Below are 26,712 nucleotides of genomic sequence, written 5' to 3'. Positions count from 1 at the left end.
ACTATTTGGGACACATGATATATTTCATAATTTAGAGAAGAATATTTATTTTTAATGATTTAAGCCTGATTAAATTTAATATGACTGAAAATCAAACTGATATTTAATTTACTACAGTAAAATCTGTCTACCATTATCCATTGGCCTTCATAGTTTTCACAGAAAAGTTTTGGGGCACTGGCCAGAAATTAGTCTCCAAAAATGTACATGTATATTAGGCATGTTACTCGTCTTAACCTCAAAAAGATTTGTTACTGGTTTATTTGAAGGCAGATTACAGAAAACTTAAAGCTACATGTACATAATTAAACCACAGAACAATCACTGAATGTCTCTTTTCTAATACGTAAAACCAATTGCCCAAAATTAGATTTTACTAGAAATACTAAATATGAAACAAATCAGCATTTAGAGTATCAAAGACTTATGTTCTTTTCTAGAAAAAAGTGCTACTTGACATGTATTTAGCACAACACATGAATATATATTACGTTACTATTATTGTGTACCTATTTCTATATAATGATTTGTTATAATCATAAAAAATATTATTTTTTACATGAATATATATTATATTTTTTCCTTTCCATCCTGAGTAGACTTAAAATAAGGTTAACATAAGTTCTTCCATTCTTCCCTGTCCATTGCCACATGCTGTGCTTGAACCCAGATGTAGCAAATCTCTCGTAGCTCAGCTGCTCTCATAACACAGGGTTTTACTAATGCGAAACCATGAGTCCAGGGCTCAAGAATATGTGTCATGACTCATCATTTTCAAAACAAATGAGTTCAAAGATGCATGAAGATTGTAAAATGTATCAACTGAGCACAAATATCATCATTTTATGGCAAAAATTCATCTTCTCACTGTTGGATTAGCTATGGCCAAAATTGATGATTCTCTGGACTAGCCTTAAAAAATCCTTAGTGAGAACCTTGTAACAGTATTCATCTACAATTTGACTACAAATGTAGCAGGTACAATGTCTGTGTACCAGTAGAGCCTGTTGAGGTCGTGTGATGCATGTATGTGTACCAGTAGAGGCTGTAGAGGTTGGGTGATGCATGTATGTGTACCAGTAGAGGTTGGGTGATGCATGTATGTGTACCAGTAGAGGTTGGGTGATGCATGTATGTGTACCAGTAGATGTTGGGTGATGCATGTATGTGTACCAGTAGAGGTTGGGTGATGCATGTACATGTATGTGTACCAGTAGAGGTAGGGTGATGCATGTATGTGTACCAGTAGAGGTTGGGTGATGTATGTATGTGTACCAGTAGAGGCTGTAGAGGTCGGTTGATGCAGTGTATGTTGATCAATTGTTTGTAAAAAAAAAATAAGGTACATGTATGGGTCTAGTACAAAGCAGTGTTTATTCAACATTAACATTTTATGCTCTTAATTTACTTCTGAGTTTAAAACATGAAGGTTTGGAAGAAGGATTGCACAATATTCAATTCAAGGGCATGCTATCAGGGGCTGTGTTGGCCTAAAAAGTTGTTTAACATGTTGCCATAAAAATAACTAGTTCTGAAATATTTGCACCAATACACCCCCTCCTTTTCAGACGTGCACCAATGATGTGTCATGTTTTGGTAATCTTTAATTTGAAATCAGTTCATGCATATTAGATCATTGATAAATAAAAACTATCTAAATAAAGGTTTCCTGTTCATCATGATGATCACTTAGTCTATCCAACTGTTTGTTTTTAAATTGAAAGAGAAAACAAAACTTTTTCCCTTCAAAAAAACTTCAAAACAATACTGATCTAATTTAAGACTGACACTTGCTGTGAGTTCACAGTAATTATTTTCAATTGTCCCTAGAGGGTCATAAAGATAATTGACATGTTTACCAACCAGTGCATATTTGGGGCAATCAGGTCATTTGTTTATTCATCCATTTATAAAATCATGAAAGTACATGTACATCCCTGAAAGTTAATTGTTGAAGATAAGGAACCCATAAATAAATTATCATTTTGATTTAATGGTTTGTTGTCGAATTTGCATTTGTGTAAGCTTTGAATCTTGTCACACAAAGGATTCAAAATTTCAAACATGTCAAATGCTGTTTGATTTTTATTTGGCCAGAAAGGTTATTCAGATAGATCAACATAGAATATAAAATTACAATTGACAACATTGGTGAAGCTCAGTAGGACCCCTGTTACATATGTATGTATATGTATAATTAAAAAAAATAATAAACTTGTACTAAGCTCATCAAAATCTAGTGAAATGTACATTGTTGCTGTTATACAGTATATCATATTTGTTTTTCATTTATTGTTTATATATAAATCAGGCCGTCAGTTTACTGGTTTGAATTGTTTTACATTTGTCATGTCAGGGCCTTTTATAGCTTGCTATGCAGTATGGGTTTTGCTCAATAGTTGCTACCTTTTTAGTGAATGATTGTCTCATTGGCAATCATAACAGATATTGTAGCGGAGGGGGCATTAAGTTTTACCCTTGTCCGTCTGTATGTCCGTACGTCCCAAAATTGGTTTCCTTTAACTTTAGTTTGCCTCAACCAAATGTTATGAAACTTATACACAATGCTTAATACCACTAAACACAGATCAAGTTTGAATTTTGGTAGGGTCACTTTTACCTTTCTAGAGTTATGCCCCTTTTCAAATGGAAAAATTGCTGAATTTTCGTTTCCGTTCTCTAACTTAATTCAAAGATTTACAAATGTGCATGCTACATATCTGTGATGTAGAATAGGAATGTGATGGAATGCCCCAGCCAATTCAAAAATGGGTGTCAGGATGTCAGAGCAATCTTGGACTTCATAAATCTGACTGTAAACAGGTCATTTTCTTTGCCTAGACTTTAAAGTACAAACATTAGGTTAAATTCTTGAAATATGTTCTCTCCTGTCAATTATATCCTCCTGTGTTGAAATATCAACCATGACTATATAGTTAAAGGTCTGTCCATCTGTAAATCATGTTAATTATATAGTCCCTTGGTGGATAAACACATCAACAGAATAGAATTTTTCTAAGAAATCTACTGATCATTAAATTTGGAATACATTTGTCCATAATCACCAATTCACTATAGAGGGTTGACCTTAAGTGACCTTTGATCATCTTATGTCATATTTTTTTTTCCGTAAGTTCTTGACCTTGATTTTATTTTTTTGGGGGGGGGGGGGGGGGTGTCAGTAGTAGTACATTTTGTACATTGATTGGATTACAAAGACCTTCTATGTGTATTAAATTTTTGGGGTCAAATGTGAAAAATATCTTTTTTTATATTAACAAAAATATATATCTGATTATAATGTTCTGTTTAAAGAGAATGCCATGCTCTATGCATGTTAAGAACCCTTGCAACAACTTGAGGGGTCAGTAGATGGCCTATTGCAAGTCAAAATTTCTGTCCCTATCCAATATACATGTACTCTCATTTTTCAGTGGCAGTCCAAATTTACCCAAAATTAATCCTGGACACTTCTATTACAGGACCTACCCCTTGTATTTAATTTTAATGTGTTAACCTCCTGAACATGTATACAAAATTTGTCAATGGACATTAAGCAACCAACACTCAATCAGTTGTGCATTTTCACAAAAAGAGAATTAGTAAGGTTATAAATTTAAAGACTACATGTAGCCATGGATTTGCATTAAATTACTAGGGGAAAAACCTCACTGACAGAATTACTTAATAGAGGGTGGTAAAGGGGGCCCAGAACACGGAAACACGTGAAATAAAAATCGGGCAAAACGAAACACGAGAAATTAAATCGGAAATATTAAGGAAAAAACGTACTAGAAGTTATTACTCAGCCGTTCTTGGAGATCATGCAGTCATTATTAATGGACATGAAGACCCTGCGGTCACCTTTTAGCGTCCGCTAGTTGCATCTGATTTGAAAAAAATATTATTCATAGTAATTTGATGGACTTTATTACATACCAAACATATAATATAGAATTGTAAATATCCGAGGTGACTTTGAATAAGTCCCAGTTTACTTTTTAATCAAATGCGGGACAAGCATAAGAAATTTAAAAGAGGGACAGTCAAACTCATAGATCAAAAACAAACTGACAACGCCATGGCCAAAAATAAAAAGACAAACAGACAAATAATAGTACAGATGACTCAACATAGAAAACTAAAGACTAAGCAACATGAACCCCACCAAAAACCGGGGGTGATCTCAGGTGCTCCGACACGGAACAAGGAAAATAAATAAGGGGAAACACGAAGCACGCACATCGAACCAAACACGAGGAAACGAGAAATAAAAGTCAAAACACGAAAACACGTGAAATAAAAAAAGCCGAAAACGTTGCACGAAAATAACCCTTTACCACCCTTTTAATAATCTTATCCTTGCATAATGGTACAGTGTAGATATAAACATAACATGGTACAGTGTAGATATAAACATAACATGGTACGGTGTAGATATAAACATAACAGGGTACAGTGTAGATATAAACATAACAGGGTACAATGTAGATATAAACATAACAGGGTACAGTGTAGATATAAACATAACAGGGTACAGTGTAGATATAAACATAACATAGTACAGTGTAGATATAAACATAACAGGGTACAGTGTAGATATAAAATTAACAGGGTACAGTGTAGATATAAACATAACACGGTACAGTGTAGATATAAACATAACATGGTACAGTGTAGATATAAACATAACATGGTACAGTGTAGATATAAACATAACATGGTACAGTGTAGATATAAACATAACATGGTACAAAATGTAACATATAATAAGATGCATATACATGTTATTACATTGTATGTTATAATACCAATTTCATTTGCAAGCTTAAACCAAAACTCCTGACTTTGAAAGAAGTACATGGTTCCACAAAACAATCATCAGTATTGGGCCCAATGAAATCATTTAGTACATGACCAGTCTATTAAGAGACGTTACATGTACATTTTACATGTAGTCCACTTACATGGACTGATTGATGTCCAGTACAGGTCAGAATGAATAGGAAGTTACCCCTGTGTAGTCACATGATCTCATATTACCTGTATGTTTTCAAGTAAATCAGACCTTAGATTTATCTTGTCATGTGATAAGTAGTTATTTTGTTCATTGGGCCATCTCAAAATGTGAAAACATTAAAGGCTACTCTACTATAGCCTAATTATAATGTATTATATTACCTACACAATGTAGCTGGTGTGACACTTTTCATTGTAAAAATTTGTTACAGTGTAAAAGTTAAATTATCAAATGTATAACACATTCTTTGAGTTTTTTAAGTAGTAAACAAACTACAAATGTACTCTTAATGTACAATGTAGAAATACACAATTATGTTTTTTGGGGGTGTTTTCATGAATCTTGTCATACATGTAATGCAGTAATAGTAAAAGTCTAGTTTACAATGTATACATGTGTATATCAAATGTTATGGAGTTGACATGACATATTGCACAGTCAACAAATTACTTGTAGTAATGTGGTGAGCTTAAAATTTGTGGAGTTCTAACTGTAACATTGTGATGAACTCCAAAATAATAAATCTTTGGCAAAACCTAACTGAAAAAGATATGTACAGCTAGTTATAGCTGCAAGATCCTAGTAGTTGTGAAAAGAACAAGAAAAAAAACTTTTACAACCATCATTTATAAATATCATGCCTGATTTACAAATGTATTATGTTTTAAACATGTTCATGTATAATGACAGGAGATGTGGAATATACAATGTATGTTAATGAGACAGCAACCCAATAACAAAAATAACCAAACAATATATAGAGAACAACATACTTGCTGTATGCATTTTAGCATTATATGGACCTTGAAAATTCTGATAATTTGTTTTTTATTTCCAGAACTTGGAATTCCATGGTGTAGTGAGATTTTATTTCCAAGATGGTGCAAATGTAGTGACAAAATGTATACGTGTAGCCAGTACTGCCTCCACAAAGGAGGTCGTGGATGTTTTGATAGAGAAATTCCGTCCAGATATGAGAATGCTGACAAGAACTTCATATGCTTTGTATGAAGTCCACGTTAATGGAGGTATAATATTTACAATTTTAGCCAGTACTGAATTAGCATATTTTATATGTATTCCCTGCTAAACTGAAAAAATAACAAAGAATGCCAAAAGTTTATTTCTTTATATACATGGATAAGGCATAAAACTTGATTATGTTAAAGTTCACATACAGGTTAATAAAAAGTAGATTTGTATTCTATTCTTGACAATAGTTGCAATGAAACAGGGGAAATTTTACAATATTATCACACAATAGAGCTCTGGATAACTTTATCATGGTTATCTGACAAGATTCTTGTGGTGTATAACATAACTTAATGTGACACTTGATAGAATCATTATCTTGTTTTATCTGTACAGGATATATTTTAAGGGTTATCCAAGTTGGGGAGTACTTTATCTTACCAGTAGTGATGGTACTTTAGCAGATACTGACATAACTTTGTTAACGTAGACTCACTGTGGTACAGTTAGAAATGTATGTCAGTACTTTTCAATCTTTAAAAAAAATTATGGATACATTATATTGTTTGTAGACAAATACATGTAGAATTTTGTAATACAATTCATGTAACATTTTAAGAGTGGAGCCCCTGCACTCAAACAATCTGAATCCAAGTCCTTGGTTTTCAGTTTTACTTATAACTACCTGTATGATGTAAGAAACATCAAGGTATTTATACCCCAATGCTAGTTTTCTCCCATGTGTCCTTAACGTCCATCACAGGAAACTTTCTTCGCATTAATCTCAAGATGAACAAATCAGAGCTTCCTAAAAGTGGCAAAAAAAGCTACATGTGGGAATGCTATAATGAGCGATACGTTTTCACATCCATCACTTATCTACTTCCTGTTTCCCCAATACTTACATGTATTATATACTGTGTGATGCTATTTCACATCATGCATCACTCATTACTTGTTCACAGAAAACTTTTATATTCTTACACATAATGGCCATAATGTATGAAATTTGCATTGCATTTTTCTCAGATACACATGAAATACCAATCAAAGCTTCCTGAAATTTGGTATCGTACTTCATGTGAATATGTTATACCATTGCTTGTCAACTTCCTGCTATTGGATACTTATGGGGGGGGGAGGGGGTACCATTAGTGAGGAATTACTCAAAATACATCTAGTTTTACTTGCTAAGAGCAACACAACTGGTTCCCCTTGTTGTTAACACAAACTGGTTGCTTTTTCAGAGCACCTGATTTCACCCTCAGTGTTTGGTTGAGTCTCATTGTTCAATCTTTTATTGTAAAAACTCTTTGAGGGGGCTGTTGCAAGACAAAATGTCTGTCCTAGCTAATATGCCCTCATTTTCCAGTGGTAGTCCAAATTTCCCTGACATTCATCCTGGACTGTGATAACCTCATTTTCCAGTGGCAGTCCAAATTTCCCCAAAGGCACCTTCTACATGTACAGGACTACCTATTGTATTTATTGTTAATTTGTACTCGTCCTGAGCATTCTTGAAATATTTTCTACTGGACGTTAAGCAACCAATCAATTAATCTTGTATTTTCTGTGTGGTGTAACATATACTGTTTTTGTCTTCTTTGTCCATGGTGTTGCTGGTCAGTGGTCTTATTTGTTCATGGTGGTGCTGGTCTTTTTTGGACTTTTGGTATTTTAGTGCCTCCAAGGTATTAAATATAAGGGTCACAGAATTCTCTAAAAGTGGTGGTTGAAGGTCCTGATCACCAAAATTTTGCAAAGGACCAGCACAAATGTGGCATTTTGCAGTAGAAATAATAGTGAGGACCAGCAGATTTTCTTCAAGGACCACCAGGGATGAAACGATTTCGAGAACTCAGTGGTCAAGCATTTTGCTCCTGTTGACATTTAAGGATAGATATAACAATTAATATCTTGCACGTCATTTCTTTGAAATTTATTCCTGGGTGTAGACTTTTACTGAAAGAAGAACGTTATAGGGACCAAACCAATCCCCTCAGATTAATGTTGATGACTGTTGGTATAAGATACATTTGTAAATACACAATCAGTTACAACCAGATCTTTCAAGTGCAAAGCTTTATTTAGTCACTGTCAATGTCATGTTCTATTTTCCAACTGATTGCAACATATTGAAAATAGCTGAAATCAAAGGTACATAAAAACTACATTGTATCAAATTTTATTAATCTGCAGTTAAGTATAGTTTGACAAAAAAAAATAAATTAATCATTGAAATACAGAAATAATTAACATATTTGTACAACATCATTCATTGTACATGTTGTAAGGCTTGTATAAGTTATTATTAAATCATCTTTACCTTTGAAATAAAATTTAAAACAAGTTTGAAAAATAATTAACTTTAAACTGACTTTAAAGAAGTATAAGATAGATTTATGAATGACCTTTTGTAAGCTGTTTAAACGCTATAGTATCTGATGAATTGTCTGAGGTGATTAGTATTATCTAAGGAGATAAAGCCAAGCTGACAAAACATTACAGAAAGTTGCTACACCAAGTATGACAAGAATGTCTAGTAGTGGCTTTAGTTTACACATGGTTAATTAGCTCCAGGTTATTTAAAAATTGACTTATGTACATTTGTACATACATGTATGTATATAATATTGTATCAATAGCTTCAAGGGTGTAATTTTACGAGAGTATGATTATGTAGATTAAAGGAAAAAAAACTTGTAATTGCTCCTCACCATATGTTCTTCATATTTTTTACAAATGCATAATCATATCAAATTTGAAATTAAGACAGTACTTTAAATTATTAAGATATTATTATGTTAAAATGAAATAATTTGTTGTCGTTTGTCTTAATTGTTTATCTCTGTTGTTTTTATACGCCCGTTTACGGGACGTATTACGGTATACCGCTGTCATTAGACTAAAATGCAATTTTAATTTTTGCGATATTGAGAAAAATCCTGTTTAATTCATATAAAAAATTTCAAAATGCGAGTTTAAATTATTGCGATTATAACCCTGTCGCAATAAAAACATCGCAATAATTTCTGAATTTACAGTATAGCAATAAATGTACATTGTCAGATACATTTGTACTATAAGGTGTAATACCACCAAATCATAGTACGTCACATCCGGTTGCATACGAAAATAGGTCGAAAAAAAATATTCCCTTGAATTTGACAGTTGTAGGTAATTGATCCTACATTTCATTGCAGTAAAACATTTCTGAGTCATAAACATATATCTTGGGTATTTCAAAGCACCATCATTTCTTTATTTGGAGTTTCTATAGAATATTTTGGAAACTTGAGGTTACATGGTTACTAAAGCTTGTACACAGGTTTAAAAAGGGGGAAAATTTGATTGGTTAACTTCCAGTGATGGTTATTTTCTTATATGCAATGAAATGTTATGTGAAATTTTTTCTATAGTACTGGACAGGATAAATCTTTACTCATGCCAAGTATTTCTTTATTTGAAACAAAGATAAATTCTGCACAATTTTTTGAAAAGTGCAAATTTAACAAAGACTAATAGGGGAAAATCAATGGTGGTATTACACCTATAATGTTCATTGGTACTTGCTACAAAACAGGATAGAAATTCAACAAGCCTTTCTTTCCTTCCTGTTTCTAAAGCTCATACATGTACATATCAATTATATTTTTTCCAATGCATAAAGATTGTATATGAAACTTTTTGAAAGTGTAGAAAAGATAAAAGTAGTGTAACTTATAGACATGTATATAGATCTGTCACATACATTTATATAAATATATGACATACGAAATATAGAATTTCACAGTTGTGATCATCAACAATAACATGGTCATGATGGTGTAAATGATTAAGAGGACCTGTTGATTTATTAAATTTGTTTGTGACCACAAAAAGGACAGAGTAGAGAGAGAGACAGTTGGTTCAAAGATTAGTTAGACTCGGCCCTAGACCATAAATTACAGATTTTAAATGACAATTTTATTTTTACAGATGAAAGAAGATTATTAGACAATGAAAAAGTATTATTTGTTCAACTTAACTGGGGCAAAGATGTCAGAGAGGGACGATTTCTCCTTAAACAAGAGGTAAATACATGTACTGATCATGAACTGGGGCAAGGATGTCAGAGAGACGATTTCTCTTTAAACAAGAGGTAAATACATGTACTTAACTGGGGCAAAGATGTCAGAGAGGAACGATTTCTCCTTAAACAAGAGGTAAAACATGTACTTAACTGGGGCAAAGATGTCAGAGAGGAACGATTTCTCCTTAAACAAGAGGTAAATACATGTACTTTACTGGGACAAGGGTGTCGGAGAGGGACGATTTCTCCTTAAACAAGAGGTAAATACATGTACTTTACTGGGGCAAGGATGTCGGAGAGGGACGATTTCTCCTTAAACAAGAGGTAAATACATGTACTTAACTGGGGCAAAGATGTCAGAGAGAGACAATTTCTCCTTAAACAAGAGGTAAATACATGTACTTAACTGGGGCAAAGATGTCAGAGAGGGACAATTTCTCCTTAAACAAGAGGTAAATACATGTACTGAACTGGGGCAAGGATGTCAGAGAGAGACGATTTCTCCTTAAACAAGAGGTAAATACATGTACTTAACTGGGGCAAGGATGTCCGAGAGGGACGATTTCTCCTTAAACAAAAGGTAAATACATGTACTTAACTGGGGCAAGGATGTCCGAGAGGGACGATTTCTCCTTAAACAAGAGGTAAATACATGTACTTAACTGGGACAAGGATGTCCGAGAGGGACGATTTCTCCTTAAACAAGAGGTAAGTACATGTACTTAACTGGGGCAAAGATGTCTGAGAGGGACGATTTCTCCTTAAACAAGAGGTAAGTACATGTACTGAACTGGGGCAAGGAAGTCGGAGAGGGACGATTTCTCCTTAAACAAGAGGTAAATACATGTACTGAACTGGGGCAAGGATGTCAGAGAGGGACGATTTCTCCTTAAACAAGTGGTAAATACATGTACTTAACTGGGGCAAAGATTTCCGAGAGGGAGGATTTCTCCTTAAACAAGAGGTAAATACATGTACTTAACTGGGGCAAAGATGTCCGAGAGGGACTATTTCTCCTTAAACAAGAGGTAAATACATGTACTTAACTGGGGCAAAGATGTCCGAGAGGGATGATTTCTCCTTAAACAAGAGGTAAATACATGTACTCTCTGCATTGTTATTCCTAATCTTTGTTATGCCCTGCCTCAGTATGATAGTACAATTAGTCTTATTATTAGTATTACAACTTGAATCTTTGTACACATTGTCATTATTGTGTAAACTTTTTCAAATATAGGTCAGTTTAGGATTTTGACCGTGATCTCACAGCTTACTGAACATGAAAATTCTCATATAAACCCTTAAACATTGCAATTATTTATAGGAAGCATTCAAAAGATAAGAATTTTACAAAATCTGCCAGAAGTTGACAACACATCTGTTGATGCCAAAAGTCGATTTCTTATCCAATAGGTTACATTTAGGGTAGTAATATACAAAGTCTGTCAGAAGTTGATAATGGAGATAAGTTGATGCCAAAAGTTAATGTTTTGTACAATTTTGACCTAATCCTGCCATGCCTATTTAAAAGCCTGTAGGAACTATGGACCCTTCCAGAGAACCTGAGTTCTCTGTCTTTATTGTGTAGTGTTGTGTGGACTAATGCTATCCACATTAACCTTCAAATTTTATTCAGATGGTCTAATGTCTTGTTCACAAATTCAAATGAACAACTTAAAAATAGATGACAGTGATTTATGTCTGGTTATAAACGCATGACAATTTTAATATTGTTTTATATTTAGGAATGTATAAATAAATAAAAATGTTGGTTTGAATGTTATCAAGATAATTTCAATTTCAAAAGTTTACAAAGATATAAACTTATTTGTAAATACATGTAAAAGTAGTTATGCGAGGGTTTACCCACGGACAATGATGCTAATGACTCCATTAAACTACAAGTAAAACAAACATTCTTAAGATAAAAATTTATCTCAGGAATTTACAATTGTTTCTTTATTGAACCTCTGCCATTGTAAATGTCCTGTGTAATGTGATGCCTACAGATGTATTGATTTTTTTGCATGGGTTCATTTAAGAATCTGTAAAAGACCCCAAAATTTCAAAAAATAAAGATAAATGTCTTGATGAAGTGTTATATTACCATGATTACATTACAGTGTTCTACCCTGAGGGCCTTAAGCCTTATTTATAGCATCATGGTAATGTGATTAACATTATTGCTTAAATGGGATGATATGATTTCTAGAAACAAAATGGCATTAAAAAATCCCATGTTTAATTAGGTTGCTATATAGATATTTTTATGAGAATACTGTGCAATTTGCTGATGGAAAAAAAATTTGCACATTGTTGAAGGCTGTTAAGTGTCAGACCTATATGGTTTCTAACTTTTGCATCATTTGGTCTCTGGTGGAAAGTTGTCTCATCAGCAATCTGACCATCTTCTTATTTTTATATTGTATACATAGTACATTAGGGGTGTAAAAAAACCTTTGGGTCATCAATAGTTCCAACTTGTTTAATCTACAGATAATCTTAATTTTAAATCACATTATAATCCCTCATAATTGTCATATTTGATCTGATAATGTTTAATCTATGTCACACATCATTGATTTCTAAGATTAAAATGATAAGTGACCTAATAGTTCTGTACCTTATGTCCTCAAGGGACATAACTGCATGCTTTATTGACAGCAACCATTGATCACATGTACTGGGGATTCGTAATTCGTGGGATACCAACTTTCATGGATTTCGTGGGTAAAGGCCTAGGTGAACTACAAAATTAGATGTTAAATGAAGCACAAATTTTCAACAGGCTTGTAGGCAGACTTTGGCAAAACCATGAAATCAAATATCCATGAAAGCACTATTTTTTCCTCAATCCACGAAAAATTGGTGACCACAAAAATGAATAAATCCACAGTAATATATGCAAAAATCAACAAAAAAGAAAAAGTTAAAAAAAATGTATTTTGGTTTTGTTTTAAAACTTGTAATATTTACAGTACCCCTATATTCATTTCGATATTATTTCTGCCTAGGGGATAAAATTGTCATTAAATAGAACTGGTCCAGAACACTCCATCTTTGAAAACTTATTTCTTTTGGTTAACATTAACCATTAACTGGGACATTAAAAAAATGCTCATATGAAGTCGGTCAATTGTTTTCAATTCAATTTAAATAACTTCAATAATTAGTTGTACATGGATGTGTTCATTATAGGGTTATTGGAATGGAGTCAACAGATCACAGTTAATTGTTTTTTAATGGCTTTATTTGGTATTTTTAGGATCCTCAGGTAATCAGCATGATCTATATGTATGTTTTTGAAGCGGTGTCATTTCTTGATGGAAAGTAACACCATTATATCATGTATATGTGGCATTGTTTTTAAAGGAATAAATCCTCATGTTTGTTTTAAAATCAATTTTCTATCTGAAATGAACACATTGAAATATTTTCCATGTTATTTTTGAAGCATGTTTGATGCACAGTGTTTTTGCCTTGTTTTTTGTGTCATCAATTTCAGTCTTTGTTCATTTTATAAATATTTTTAAATATGTTTCTGCAGGAGGGAGGAAAAAAAAACATACAAATTGAAAAAGCTTGTGATGATACACTCTTCTAAAATGGGTCCATTCTGCAAATAATACCAGAGATGGGCAAAAATATATAAGCTATATTTTGTGCAATAATGTAATTAAGAGCAGGAAAAAACAAAGAATGATGTATCAATAATCTTAACACCATCCCTCCTTCCCTCTTTCTATGATGTTGACAAATTTTGACTCTTGTTGTTCTAACAATAAGATGAACTATGCTGAAAATGAGAAAAAAGTTAAAACAAGAAGAATATATCAATGCATGAACAAATTGTTTGAAAAAATGAGGAGAGAAGCCATATGTTACATGTATTTTATTTTAACTAAACTATCTTCAATACAAAACTTTTGTGTTTCATGTTTACAGCTGCCTGTCATAGATAAAATAATGAAAATTAATTTCATGACGGTGACCTTTTATAATGATTTGATTTTCATTTTGGATAACTGATGAATGGAAATTGAAAAACTATTTGAAAAAGAAAAAAAGTGGTTTATCAAAGAATTGAATACAATTTTCCAATTATTATGTTCAGCTAGTAACAGAAAAAATATAAGAAATAATAGGACTGCAGAAAGAATTACCTCGAACAATTGTTCATACATGAAATTACTGTCTCATACCATCATTCACAAAATTCAAACCAATAAAAGTTACCAATTTGTAAATTTTACAAAAGTAAAGGGAAGGTTAGGTCTTCAGCAGCAAAATGAAAAGGGTTCAGTTATTTTACTTACAAAGTTGTCCAAAATTTCAATCATGAGATTGTAAGGAAAGGAGAAATAATTAGAAAGATACCATATATATATTAAGTGTGAACATTTCACAGGTAATTGTAAATTGTACAATAAAATATATTTAAGATATGTATGGTTGTCTTGTTGAAGCTGTGAATTATTTCAATCTGTCAGGCATGGTACATGAATAAATTGTCAGATATACAATTAAGAGACAATAAAATGTGTGAATTTACAAGGTAATAAGTTTTGTTACCTATTCTCTCTATTGTCATCATCATGTTGTTGTATATAAAACAGGGGCTTTATAATCTGGTATACAACCTTCTGAGTGTGCATGTATTAAACTTTACTGACAATACATTGTATAGTTGGTTCTGTGAATGTAAATTGAACCCATATTAATAGCAAATGCATTTAACTCTATTGTACATTTTCTACTTTTCCCTTTTAAGAACTTTGATTAAATAATTGTCGTTGTTTAGCACCCATAAAGTACATACAATGTGGTAGTATATTATGTAATTCCTGACTCTTCCTCTAGGATTAATGGACGTTGGGATTTAGGTAAACTTTAACTCATTAAAGTAGAATTATCACTGTTTATATTGGAGATACATATTTAACATCTGGTTGGTTTCTCCATGGTGACTCAATTTAAGTCATTTCCTCTAGATAGAAGTGTTATATCATAAACCGCTTTTGTAGGTTATACACAATCAGTTCAAAGTCATCACAAAATCAACAACTTGGTCCTAGCATAGATGTACAAACCATGTATACATGTAATGTCCTAGCTAGAATATGGAATTATAGGAGAATAGTTGATGACATGAAGTCCAGTTTAGATTCTACCCCTTCAGTATATAATGGCTTGAATTCTTAATGTCAAGACATATTTTTGTTGGGTCAGGGATTTTAGTCCTTTCTATAAATCCCTACATGTTACAAATCTTTTCTTTCCATTTAAAAAAATGATACGGCCCTTTAAGTCAATCATTACTCTGGAATATCAAGAAATATTTAAAAAAATGTATGTATGCCATATCTATGTGAAAGAGTAGAAAAATAAGAGTTATAATACTAACTGTATTTTTTCCACTTTTGAAATTAATTGAGAGAAATCAAAATTCTGCACTGCTGGAAAGGAATCAACTCAACTTCTGCACATTTTTGTGCTTAGGCATTTCATCTCATCTTGTTCATATAGTCTCATCTTGGTCATTTTGTCTCATCATGATCGTATTGTCTCATCTTGGTCATTTTGTCTCATCATGATCATATTGTCTCATCTTGGTCATTTTGTCTCATCATGATCATATTGTCTCATCACTATGTGTTTTAATTTCCCAGGGTGTTCCTACGATATCAGCCATGGATAAAGAAAATACTGGTGCTGGTAAAACATTCACCAGAAAACTGTCTAAAAGAGAGAAGAAAGAAAAGAAAAAGCAAGATAAACAGAAACAGAAGGACCATGGTGGAGGTTTAGCTGACAAGCTGTATACAGATATGCCTGAGTCAAAGTTCACTAGGTCTATCTCCAATCCCGAGGCTGTCATGAAAAGGAGAAGACAGATGAAAGTAGAGAAAAAATTACAACAGTGCAGAGGACAGGATGGACAAGGTCTGTGATGTATATAAGAATGTACACTAATTTAAAAAGATTTAAACATCATGATTGAAACATCAATGTCACAGGAAGTTTTGAATGAAACACAATTTGATTGTTTGGATAGCATATAGCAACTAAAATATCACCATACTAATAAATTCTTTTCATTTGGTTTGAAAAGATATATATATTTATTCCCCAAATTTGACAAGTCTCACAAACCCATGTTAATCTATAACCAGTTCAAAATTAAAGGCATAACATTGCCGGATGATGTAAGTTTTTATCTAAGTTTATTTCAGTTTAACGAACATGACTGTTTAGGTGTAGAAGTTAAATGTTTAGATGACACTTATTTTATTCACCAGAAAGCCTCGTATCATTGATGTATGAAATTTATTCCTTGTTTTAAGATGTTCTTTGATCAGACTGATAGTTATACCTACTTGTTTACTGGGGCATATCTAGTCATTGTTAGGAAGAGTGGGCCTTCCCAGAACATACACTGTACTGACAAGGATATTGTCATAATTATGTGGGAGTTTGTGCAAATAAAATGTAAATAACTATACTTTTAAAAGTTGTAACTGGCAAATAAACAGTTTCTAGAAACCAATGCCTTTAATAAGATTAGATAAAAAGATTAAAAATCAAATATTCTTAATTAAATTCCTGAAGGATTTTAAATATATCATCTGTTATTTTAAGTGTGTACAGGTAAACATACAATGTATTTATCCTACTGTACCTGTAAATATTTGTAGGTAACATCTCACAGTGTACTTTCATTATATGGAAATAGGATCTACGTTCAGAGAACATTGACACCACCCGTTTAATCATTCAAAACATATAATGAGTTTGAAATTTTGATCTACAAACTTGTAAATCCAATCAAAAATATAGTATTATGAAAAGGTAAATTGACAAGTCGCAGAAATATTGAAATATATAAATTAACTCACAACTTGATATCAAAGCAGCAGCATTTTGACTACTGTTGGTCATCATTGATGGGAGTATCTTATATAAATAAGAGGTTATGTGTTAATTAGACAGCAGTACTATAACATAAGTACACCAATATTAGCATCTAGAGACAGCAATACTACAACACAAGTACACCAATATTGACATCTAGACATCAATACTATAACACAAGTACGGTACACCAATATTGACATCTAGAGATCAATAATATAACAAGTACACCAATATTAGCATCTAGAGACAGGAAGACTATAACACAAGTACACCAATATTGACATCTAGAGACAGCAATACTATAACACAAGTACACCAATATTAGCATCTAGAGACAGCAATACTATAACACAAGTACACCAATATTAGCATCTAGAGACAGGAAGACTATAACACAAGTACACCAATATTAGAATCTAGAGACAGGAAGACTATATAACACAAGTACACCAATATTAGCATCTAGAGACAGGAAGACTATAACACAAGTACACCAATATTAGCACCTAGAGACAGCAATACTATAACACAAGTACACCAATATTAGCATCTAGAGACAAATGCTATAACACAAGTACACCAATATTGACATCTAGAGATAGGAATGCTATAACACAAGTACACCAATATTAGCATCTAGAGACAGAAATGCTATAACACAAGTACACCAATATTAGCATCTAGAGACAGCAATACTATAACACAAGTACACCAATATTAGCATCTAGAGACAGCAATACTATAACACAAGTACACCAATATTACCATCTAGAGACAGCAATACTATAACACAAGTACACCAATATTAGCATCTAGAGACAGGAAGACTATAACACAAGTACACCAATATTAGCATCTAGAGACAGAAATACTATAACACAAGTACACCAATATTAACATCTAGAGACAGCAATGCTATAACACAAGTACACCAATATTAACATCTAGAGATAGGAATATTGTTATACAAGCATGACAAAAAGGTCAAATTGATAGTTCCAGAGAAAGTAACAATTTCAGTCAACATACAGCCATAAAAAATAGTTGAACCAGAAGATAAATAGAAATCCTGCATAAGATAAGAATAAGATAAGAATTTTATTAATCTAATCAAGAACCCATAAAGGGCATCATTTACAACAATATTAAGCACAATATGATTGGAAAAAAGAAAAACTATATCCTAATATAATACTATCATATATTGGACAGGATCAGAGCCTAACACATCATGTGTCTTACATAACATTAACAATAATTGCATAATAATTTTATATATTTTGTATCCACCTGGATCTTATTTCTAAACACTTAATTATATAATTGCCTAGGCACATAAGAGTTGGTAAATGCTCATTTGTGAACAGCCAGAAATATTTTTTATCCTTGGGTAATTCTTTAAAATTATTACAAAAACTGTTTACTTTATCCCATAATAATTTTCTCTGTTCGTTATATAAAGGACAACTTACTGTGAAATGGGTCTCATCTTCAATAGAATTTGATCCATGTGATAGGCAGTGATGACATAGACGCTGACTTCTCTCTATGTATTTTTTACTATACCTATCTTTCTCAATTTTAAGATCATGTGCACTTATTCTCAATTTACATATAGCTCTTCTTATATTAAAATCTTTAATTGATAAATAAGCCTCCTTTACGAAGTCAGTCTTGAGGTTGAAATAATTTTCTAATTTACTATTACCTTGTGATAAGGTATCAGATCTTTTGACCCCCCAAAATGTTTTAAAACTGTTACAAAGTTTACATTTTACAAATTTAATTAATCTATTGAGCTTTGTATTCAAATTTTGTATATCAAGTGATTGAAGGACATATCTCATAGATGAATACCAACAATTAATGTTTCCTGCATCTAAAATTTTATTACAAACATAAGCATCATAAAGTAACCCATCGTCCAATTTGTTAAGCCTGTGTACATATTTTACCATAGATATAATGACAGAAAAATAAAGAGGAAATCTTGCAACCTCTGATAACACTGCCAAATTTGAGGCTTTTTTATTTACACCAAGAATATATTTTAGATACCTGAAATGTGATTTTTCCAAATAATCATTTATGTAAATTAATTCAAATAGATAATCACTTTTTTTCTTGCAAGCAGCAGAGTTAATCTTAAAGGTACCCCAGATTTCACTACAATATAATAAAATTGGTTTTATTGTGTGATCATATAAATGGATTGCAGTATCAATACTTGGATTACAAGCTGACATGGATTTTTGTAGTTTAAATTTTGCCTTTAAGGACTTTTTGAATAGCTCTTCTTTCCCCTGCTGAAAAAGACCACTGGAAGTAAAGACTATCCCTAAATATTTATATCTGTTAACACATTCTATAGCCTCATTATCTAAACAAAGTGATTCCTTCAAAAATTTTCCAGGCTTGTTAAAAATTAAAACTTTTGTTTTGGACAAGTTAACATCTAAGTTTGATGTCGTTTTGCATAGATAATGCCTTCAGCAAACTTTGATGTCATTAAAATTTGATTATAATGTAACTTAAGTCTAAGGTCCATCAACAGGTTATCTGAAAGTATCATCATTGTATTCAAGTTACTGTAAGAAAACAATTATCATTATAAAAAAGATCATCAGCTTCACTGTTTACCTAAAGTTTTAGTGTGCATACATGATAGTCGGTTCCATTTGTCTTTGAATACATATATGTGGATTCTCAAAACAATAAGGGTTGTTTAAATGAATGAATTTTATATTTGTAAAGATGTTAAAATAGTCCTTGTGGGAAGTATAGATATTGTTATATCTTTGGTTTAGATATATAGCAAAGGTGTGAGCGTTTTGCATACATAATTATTTATGTTATGTAGAGCAGAAAATGTATCAGCTTTATAAAAACAATGAATAGCAACAAATTCCTTTAAAATCTGAGACAATAGAAATTAGAGAATTTGATGATTACCACAATCTCATAAAAATCAGCTGTTAGTTTTCACTAGGATCAGGGTTTAAGCTAGGATTTTGAGGGCTTTAGTCACTTTTGCGCGGGATGAAAATCAACCTTATTTTGGGTAGCAGCAAGGGACCTAGGATGTATATTATACTTTTTTCATCTTTGTCAGACTATGAAGGCATACTAGGCAGTTACTGCATGATTTGACTGATGTGGCACTTTAATACAAAGATTATGATATAACATATAGAAATCTTATTCACAATTTCACTTCAGTTAGTTTCAGGGTACATTCCTAATCAGCAAAAGTTGGGATCCATTTTTTTTTTTTAAAACCAGGAATCACAGCATAAGTCATAAATGAACTTGCAAGGACTATTTCACTGCTTTATTCTTACTTATTATCCTTAAAAATGTTTTAAAGCGATATTTAGAATTAATTCTATGAAGTTGTACAAATCCTTATTGGAACAATTCTAATTTATCATGAATAGATCACGTTTACTTTCGATTTCCAAATGAAATGTAAATGGGAAGTGACAAGTGGATAATAAATTCAGAATGAATCCGGATTCATCTACGGATTGGTTCGTGTTTAAAAAAAGGCAGGAAATTATCATTTTTTAAATTAAATTTGCTAAATAAGAACTATATTTGTCTCTCTAGTTTAGTTTGATACTTAATTATTTTGTATTTTAAGTTTTAGTGTCTTTAAATTCATAGGAACACTTTCGCCAATGCGCAGTTCACCGTAAAGGAAGCACCTTTTTGACTCGTGAAAACATTTCTGAATGTTATGAATAAAATTCTATCTTTTTAATCAAAATTGTCGAAAGTTTTTGATTAAAAGTTATATCAAATATGACGAAAATACGTTCATTTGACGAAACTACAACAAGCGAACTGCAAATTGTGATCGTTTGAGAAATATTGAAATTAAAATGCGAACTGTCCGAGGGAAAACTCAAATGACGAAACTACGACAAACGAACTGCAAATTGTGCTCGTTTGATAAATATTGAAATTGAAATTCCGACTGACTGATTTTACTGGGGAAAATAATTATGATGATCAATTATGAGGTTGATAAATAATTAACGGATTAGTGTCCCATCTGATGGCGATAAGCTGATTATCTGTAATCACAACTTATAACACCTGTTGTAAATGTTAATTAGCTGAGGGTCATAAACAATAAGACAGGTAGAATGATGGAATTTTCATGCGAAAATATTTTTACTCTTTCCAAATTTAAGTGACGAAATTGATTTGGAATACTTTCGTCATTTTGAAAACCGTTTCGTAAATGACGAAAATGATGGGCGCTAGCAAAATCACTGCTAGAATACTCTCCACCCTAGCGTATCACAACATTGGATTTTAATCAGATTGTCACTACCAGATATACTTATTTTAATAATTAGAAGTATGTCATGCTAATAATAATACTATATTCCCATGTTTTCAGAGCTTTTTGTTTGGAACCACAGGTATCATTGATGTTTTACATTGTACACTCAGTAGAATTATTCAAAAGCTGACCATATCAGATCTCCAGATTGAGATTGTATAAATTTGTATGTACTTATGTTTTATATATTTGTATTTCAGGTGGAACATTAAAGATTTATGGTGAGACATTAAGACCAGACATTCCTTATAAAACATTACTTCTATCTACTGGTGATGATGTGGAGTATGTCATCAAAGAAGCTTTAGAAAAATATGATCTGGATAGAGAAGATCCATCAGACTTTTGTCTCTTCCAGGTTTGTGAATGTTACTGATTTAATAGAGATCTTTTATATTTCATAATAGTCCATACCTCAAGCTTTAAAAGGTACACAGTTGTCCACTATGTTGTATTTATAATAACATAGTCCATAGATTTATGTTTGGTAGCCAAAACATATTTGCTGTACTATTGATCAGTAGGAAGAATGGAAGCAACTTTCATATTTTCTGATTTTGAAAGTTTCAATGAAAAGTATTAAGCTAAACTTGCAAAAGAAATAAGAACAGATTGATTTTGAATAAAAATGAACTGGCAATGGTTTAGATTAAAATAGTATTTAATAATGAAAGTCCAGTACCCGTATTGTACTTTAAGAATGTTAATAACATTATAACAGTACCAATTTTACTGCATCAGATGCTCAATTGCGACAATTAAATGTCTCTTTAATGATGCTTTAGATCAAAATATTTGAAAATCCAAAACCTCATAGAAATGTTGGAGCTGATAAAATAAAAAAGTTCCTGAAGTATAGCCAAAGTCTAGGCATGGAAAAAGTATTTCTGATCCCAGATTTTGCTGAAAATAAGAATTTGTCTACTAATTAAAAAAGTTTCTGTATGGGTTATTCAATGTCTTCTTTACTCTTTTATAATACAAATGTAAAATATCCTTAAATACATATATCTGGCAAAAAATTAAATTATTTCCACACTGGTATGAAAAAGTTTCTCAATATAAATCTATAAATCCCAGGTTCTCTGCTCAAAATTTGTTATGAAAACTGCTCAAGACTGAATAGGAGTTGGAAAATTTAAGTATATATATGGATTTAATTAAATGAATGCCCATATTATATACAGGACAAACATACATCTATATGATAGGATGTACAGCTCAAGAAAATTTGATTTTTTTACCTGATCACAGTAGGCTTAGGCAGAGTGGATAAAACTTCCAGCGTGTCTACCTTTTCCACAAAAATACGGGTTTTTTTTAAAGACCTACATCGATTTAAGGTAGTTTAACTGTATACTGCACCACCATCTTGGATTGTAAGATAGCAGTACTCAATCGGTCTAGTTCTTTGCTTAAATCTGCAAATATTAAGACAGATTGACAATTAATGTGTAAGACTTTTTGTTTAAATAAAGAAAAATAAGTGATTTATTGCATTATTTAGACTGTTTAAACAAATTCTAAATATTTGTTTTTGTACAATTCAATTTTTTAACTTAGCCATATAAGGGGATATAACTCTTGTAAAAATTTTATGTTGGAATGACAGTGAAATTTTCACTTGTAGCAAGAAAACAAGTTCAGTGACACCATTTTTTCTTTTTATTTTCTTAAAGCATATTACAAAACCTATCTTCTCATATTTTATTTCAAACTTCTTTCTCATGGATTTCATTTTAATCACAAAAAAGTGTTTTTTCATGAATAATCTATGCCAAATTGGGCAATTTAGGACGACTTGTAGCTTGAAAAATAACAGGATGACCCATACTTTTGATTATATTTTTCAAAAGAGCATGACAAAATCTTGATTTTGGCAAAATATAAGAAAAGTCTAACTGAGGAAATATATAGTGATGATCCACCTTGAGCAGATACACAGTACAACATTTCCACAAAATTAGAATAACCTTGCTTGGTGTGGACGAGCTGCTCTCCAAAGACAAGTGAAACAAATCACATGAGCCTTGGTGTTCCTTATACAGAATAAATGTTTATTTTTCTTTGAGATGTTGAAGTAGAAAGTAATTATATTATCTTGGATGTTAAAGTACAAAATATTTATTCATTCTCTAGCTGGTCATGAAAATTGTCACTGATATGTTTTTGATTGATTATTCATTGTAGGTATTGGTACCAACAGGAGAAAGAGAATATCATGGAGGAGCCATTGGTCAAGAAAGGGTGATGGAACCACATGAATGTCCTCTGGGTATTGCTATGAGATTTCCACCTAGCGAAGGTTAGTGGTCATATGTTTAGTAGATGATCTCACAGTGAAATCTGATATAAAAATGTTGATGTCTGAGAAAAAATCATCGATGGTTAACCTATTGTCTTATTAATTCTTAGGTTGGTTAAAATTGATCCTAATTCATGATAGAAATTTTTACCAACCAGTAAGGTTAACTGAATCTTGACAATTCAGATTTAAATATGCTAACTTTAAAATGATTTTTATTTAAGAAATGATCCTAAAAAACACATGTTGAAATGAGAAAGACATGATTGTTGAAAGCATTTTGTTTTTGTTTTATGTTGGTCTGTTATCTCAGGTTGTTGTTTAAGCTTTACTTACACTGTATGATGGTATATATAAAGTATATACCCTGTATATATTTGAATCCCTTTCCCAGAAAAAGATTGAAATATTTACTTACTTAATAAAGCCCATCTTTTACAAAGTTAAATTTAAAAAAGCATACACTAATTTGAGTTTGCACTTATAATTGTCTACATTTTATAGGGATATTATATCCTTAGATTTTAACAATAAGCAATAATTGTATGCAAGTATAGTTGGCATTTTCACTGGGAAAAAGTTAAAGAATAACATAAAGATTAAAAATGTGATAGGAATAATTAGAAAGGACATTTCTTTATTGTAGTTATATTATTATTAATATATTATATCATATGATATTGATATTTGATTTCAGGAACAGTCATGTTTCAGTTAAAGAGACGTCCTGCTGATTCCAAAAAAACAAAACATAAAAAGATCAGAGCTGTCTCTCATGAGGATTTACGACCTACTAAAGACACTATACCACCTCACCAATTACCATATCTGGTGGAGTTAAACCCTGGTATGTAAACAATGTAGTATTCAGAAAAAATGATTAATCTACTAATCATCATTTGAAAATTAAGAAAATGTGGTATAATTGCCAATAAGATAACTATCCACCCGAGACCAAATAACGTAGATGTGAGCAACTAAGGTCACATGCGTCCTTCAACAATGACCAAAACCCATACTGTACAGTCAACTATAAAAGGCCAAAATAACAAAATATAAAACAATTCAAACTAGAAAACCCACATATACAAAACAATAAATGAAAATTAAATATGATATACAGCAACAAACGACAACCACTGAATTACAAGACCATACTGATAGTCTGTCACTATTTTGCAATGTTTTGGTTTGTTGCATGAAAATTGGGCCAGAAAAAAGATGAAGCAATATAATACATTAACTGATATGAATATAAGGAGAAGTCGAGTAAACATAAATAAGACAGCAACCCAATGAAACAAAGAATCACATGACATCTATAGTTCATCATATTGTCTCAACAATAGACCTGTTTCCATTCCATATGATTATGTTCTTCTGTGTCAATGTCAAACAATGCTGGGGTATATGTACACACAATAAAACATTGAGATTTATGAAAATTTAACACTGTATACTATATTTATTGCTATAAAAAGAAATGTTAAGTTGTAAAGTATTTATCAGTGTTAACTGTCACTCATGTCATGTGTATATACATAGATAGATACTTTATTGTGCTTTGTTGAAAGGCAAATCATTCATATAAGTTATTTAGTTCTCTGTAGATATTTCCTTATAATTTCTCTTTATTAATTGTTTTCAGATGGATCAGATAATCCTAAAGGGAAAGTTTGTAGACTAAATATGAAGTTTACTGAAGTAGGAACAGATAGAAATATGTTGATACAGGTATGAATCAGGTTTGAAGAGCAAAACCAACAATTATTGTGGCAGTGTTTTCTTAAAGAAAGATGTTAAAAATTTGTTTTGGTAATAATAAAATTGAGAATGGAAATGGGGATTGCGTCAAAGAGACAACAACCAGACCAAAGAGCAGAAAACAGCCTGAGGCCACCAATTGATCTTCAACACAGGGAGAAAATCCCGCAACCTGAGGCGGGCTTCAGCTGGCCCCTAAACAATAATGTATACTTGTTCAGCAAAAATGAACATCACACTAAACTCTGAAACATATAAATGAACCAAAATTAAAAAAACATACAAGACTAACAAAGTCCAGAGGTTCCTGACTTGGGACAGGTGCAAAAATGCCGCAGGGTTAAACATTTTTTGTGAGATCTCAACTCTCCCCCTATACCTCTAGTCAATGTGAAAGAAACAAACAAACAGCAATACACACAGTAAAATTCAGTTTTAAAGAAGTAACTTTTTAATATTTTGTGTCAACAGATGTTGCATGATTTGGCTTACTATTTTGGGGTGAATAGAAGACATACTGCTGTGATTGATACTTGTTTTATCACACGGTTTGCTTTCTGTTCATGTATGAAATCTAAGCCTTTTAAATTTTGTGTGATGTTCCGTAACAATACATATGATACCAATTTCCCTGTGCATAACAATTTTTGGTAATCTTCATCAGGACACACGAAACCAACATTTTGGAATACCAAAACTATAAAATGAGATTAAAAGTTATATAAGCAGAATAGCTAAAGTCGTTCAATATCAATTTTGCATGAGAGAATTACAAACAAGAATAGCCTCAGTTTTATAGAATATGAACATGTGGTCTTCAATTTACCTTTGGTTGTATTTGGTTACTGTAGATTCAGAATTTATTGCGAGTTTTTAATTAATGGAAATAATTGGATAGATGAGAATTGCAATAATAAGAACTCACATCCTGATATCTAATACATACATCTATGTATGCAAATTTTCTTTAATTACAATAATTAATCTTGCATTTTTGTTCATACTTCAAAAATCGCAATAATTTCTGAATTTACAGTATCAAATTTTACTTTAACTTAATGTAACTTTTATAATTTATTGAAATTGATGAACAAATTGTAAAAAAGATGTTCTGAAATCTATTCAAACCATTTTGTGAATAGGAATATAGGATTTAGTTACAACTATTTTTGCTCATTTGTCCAAATACAGGCCAAAGTGAAATTGGCGTAATATAGTGATATTTGTATGACTTATTTTTAGATTCATTGTCCTAATAAACAGCCAAGGTGATGTCATTTTGTTTGATATTGTGACTATTTTATTACTTC

The 26,712-nt window shown here is 31.7% G+C and overlaps 1 protein-coding gene across 8 annotated transcripts in view; it reads left to right on the top strand.

Moving 5' to 3' along the window:
* The window catches only part of LOC127725395 (afadin-like), a 93,308-nt gene that overhangs the window by 899 nt on the left and 65,697 nt on the right, over positions 1 to 26,712 (top strand). For 5 of the 8 annotated variants that reach the window (XM_052232325.1, XM_052232331.1, XM_052232330.1 and 2 more), the window contains exons 2-8: positions 5,859 to 6,048; positions 9,971 to 10,065; positions 15,734 to 16,007; positions 21,534 to 21,691; positions 23,524 to 23,638; positions 24,336 to 24,485; positions 25,287 to 25,372. In XM_052232325.1, the coding sequence (XP_052088285.1) occupies positions 5,859 to 6,048; positions 9,971 to 10,065; positions 15,734 to 16,007; positions 21,534 to 21,691; positions 23,524 to 23,638; positions 24,336 to 24,485; positions 25,287 to 25,372 (1,068 nt within the window). Of the gene's footprint in view, positions 1 to 5,858; positions 6,049 to 9,970; positions 10,066 to 10,644; positions 10,709 to 10,785; positions 10,837 to 11,110; positions 11,157 to 15,733; positions 16,008 to 21,533; positions 21,692 to 23,523; positions 23,639 to 24,335; positions 24,486 to 25,286; positions 25,373 to 26,712 lie in introns of those variants that run through there. The other 3 variants (XM_052232327.1, XM_052232328.1, XM_052232329.1) reach the window with 3 other exon arrangements.

This window comes from Mytilus californianus, unplaced genomic scaffold (assembly GCF_021869535.1).
Source record: "Mytilus californianus isolate M0D057914Y unplaced genomic scaffold, xbMytCali1.0.p SCAF_15, whole genome shotgun sequence".
NCBI lineage: Eukaryota > Metazoa > Mollusca > Bivalvia > Mytilida > Mytilidae > Mytilus > Mytilus californianus.
The sequence above is the reverse complement of the archived record's forward strand: the minus strand, read 5'-3'. Positions and strand labels throughout refer to the sequence as shown.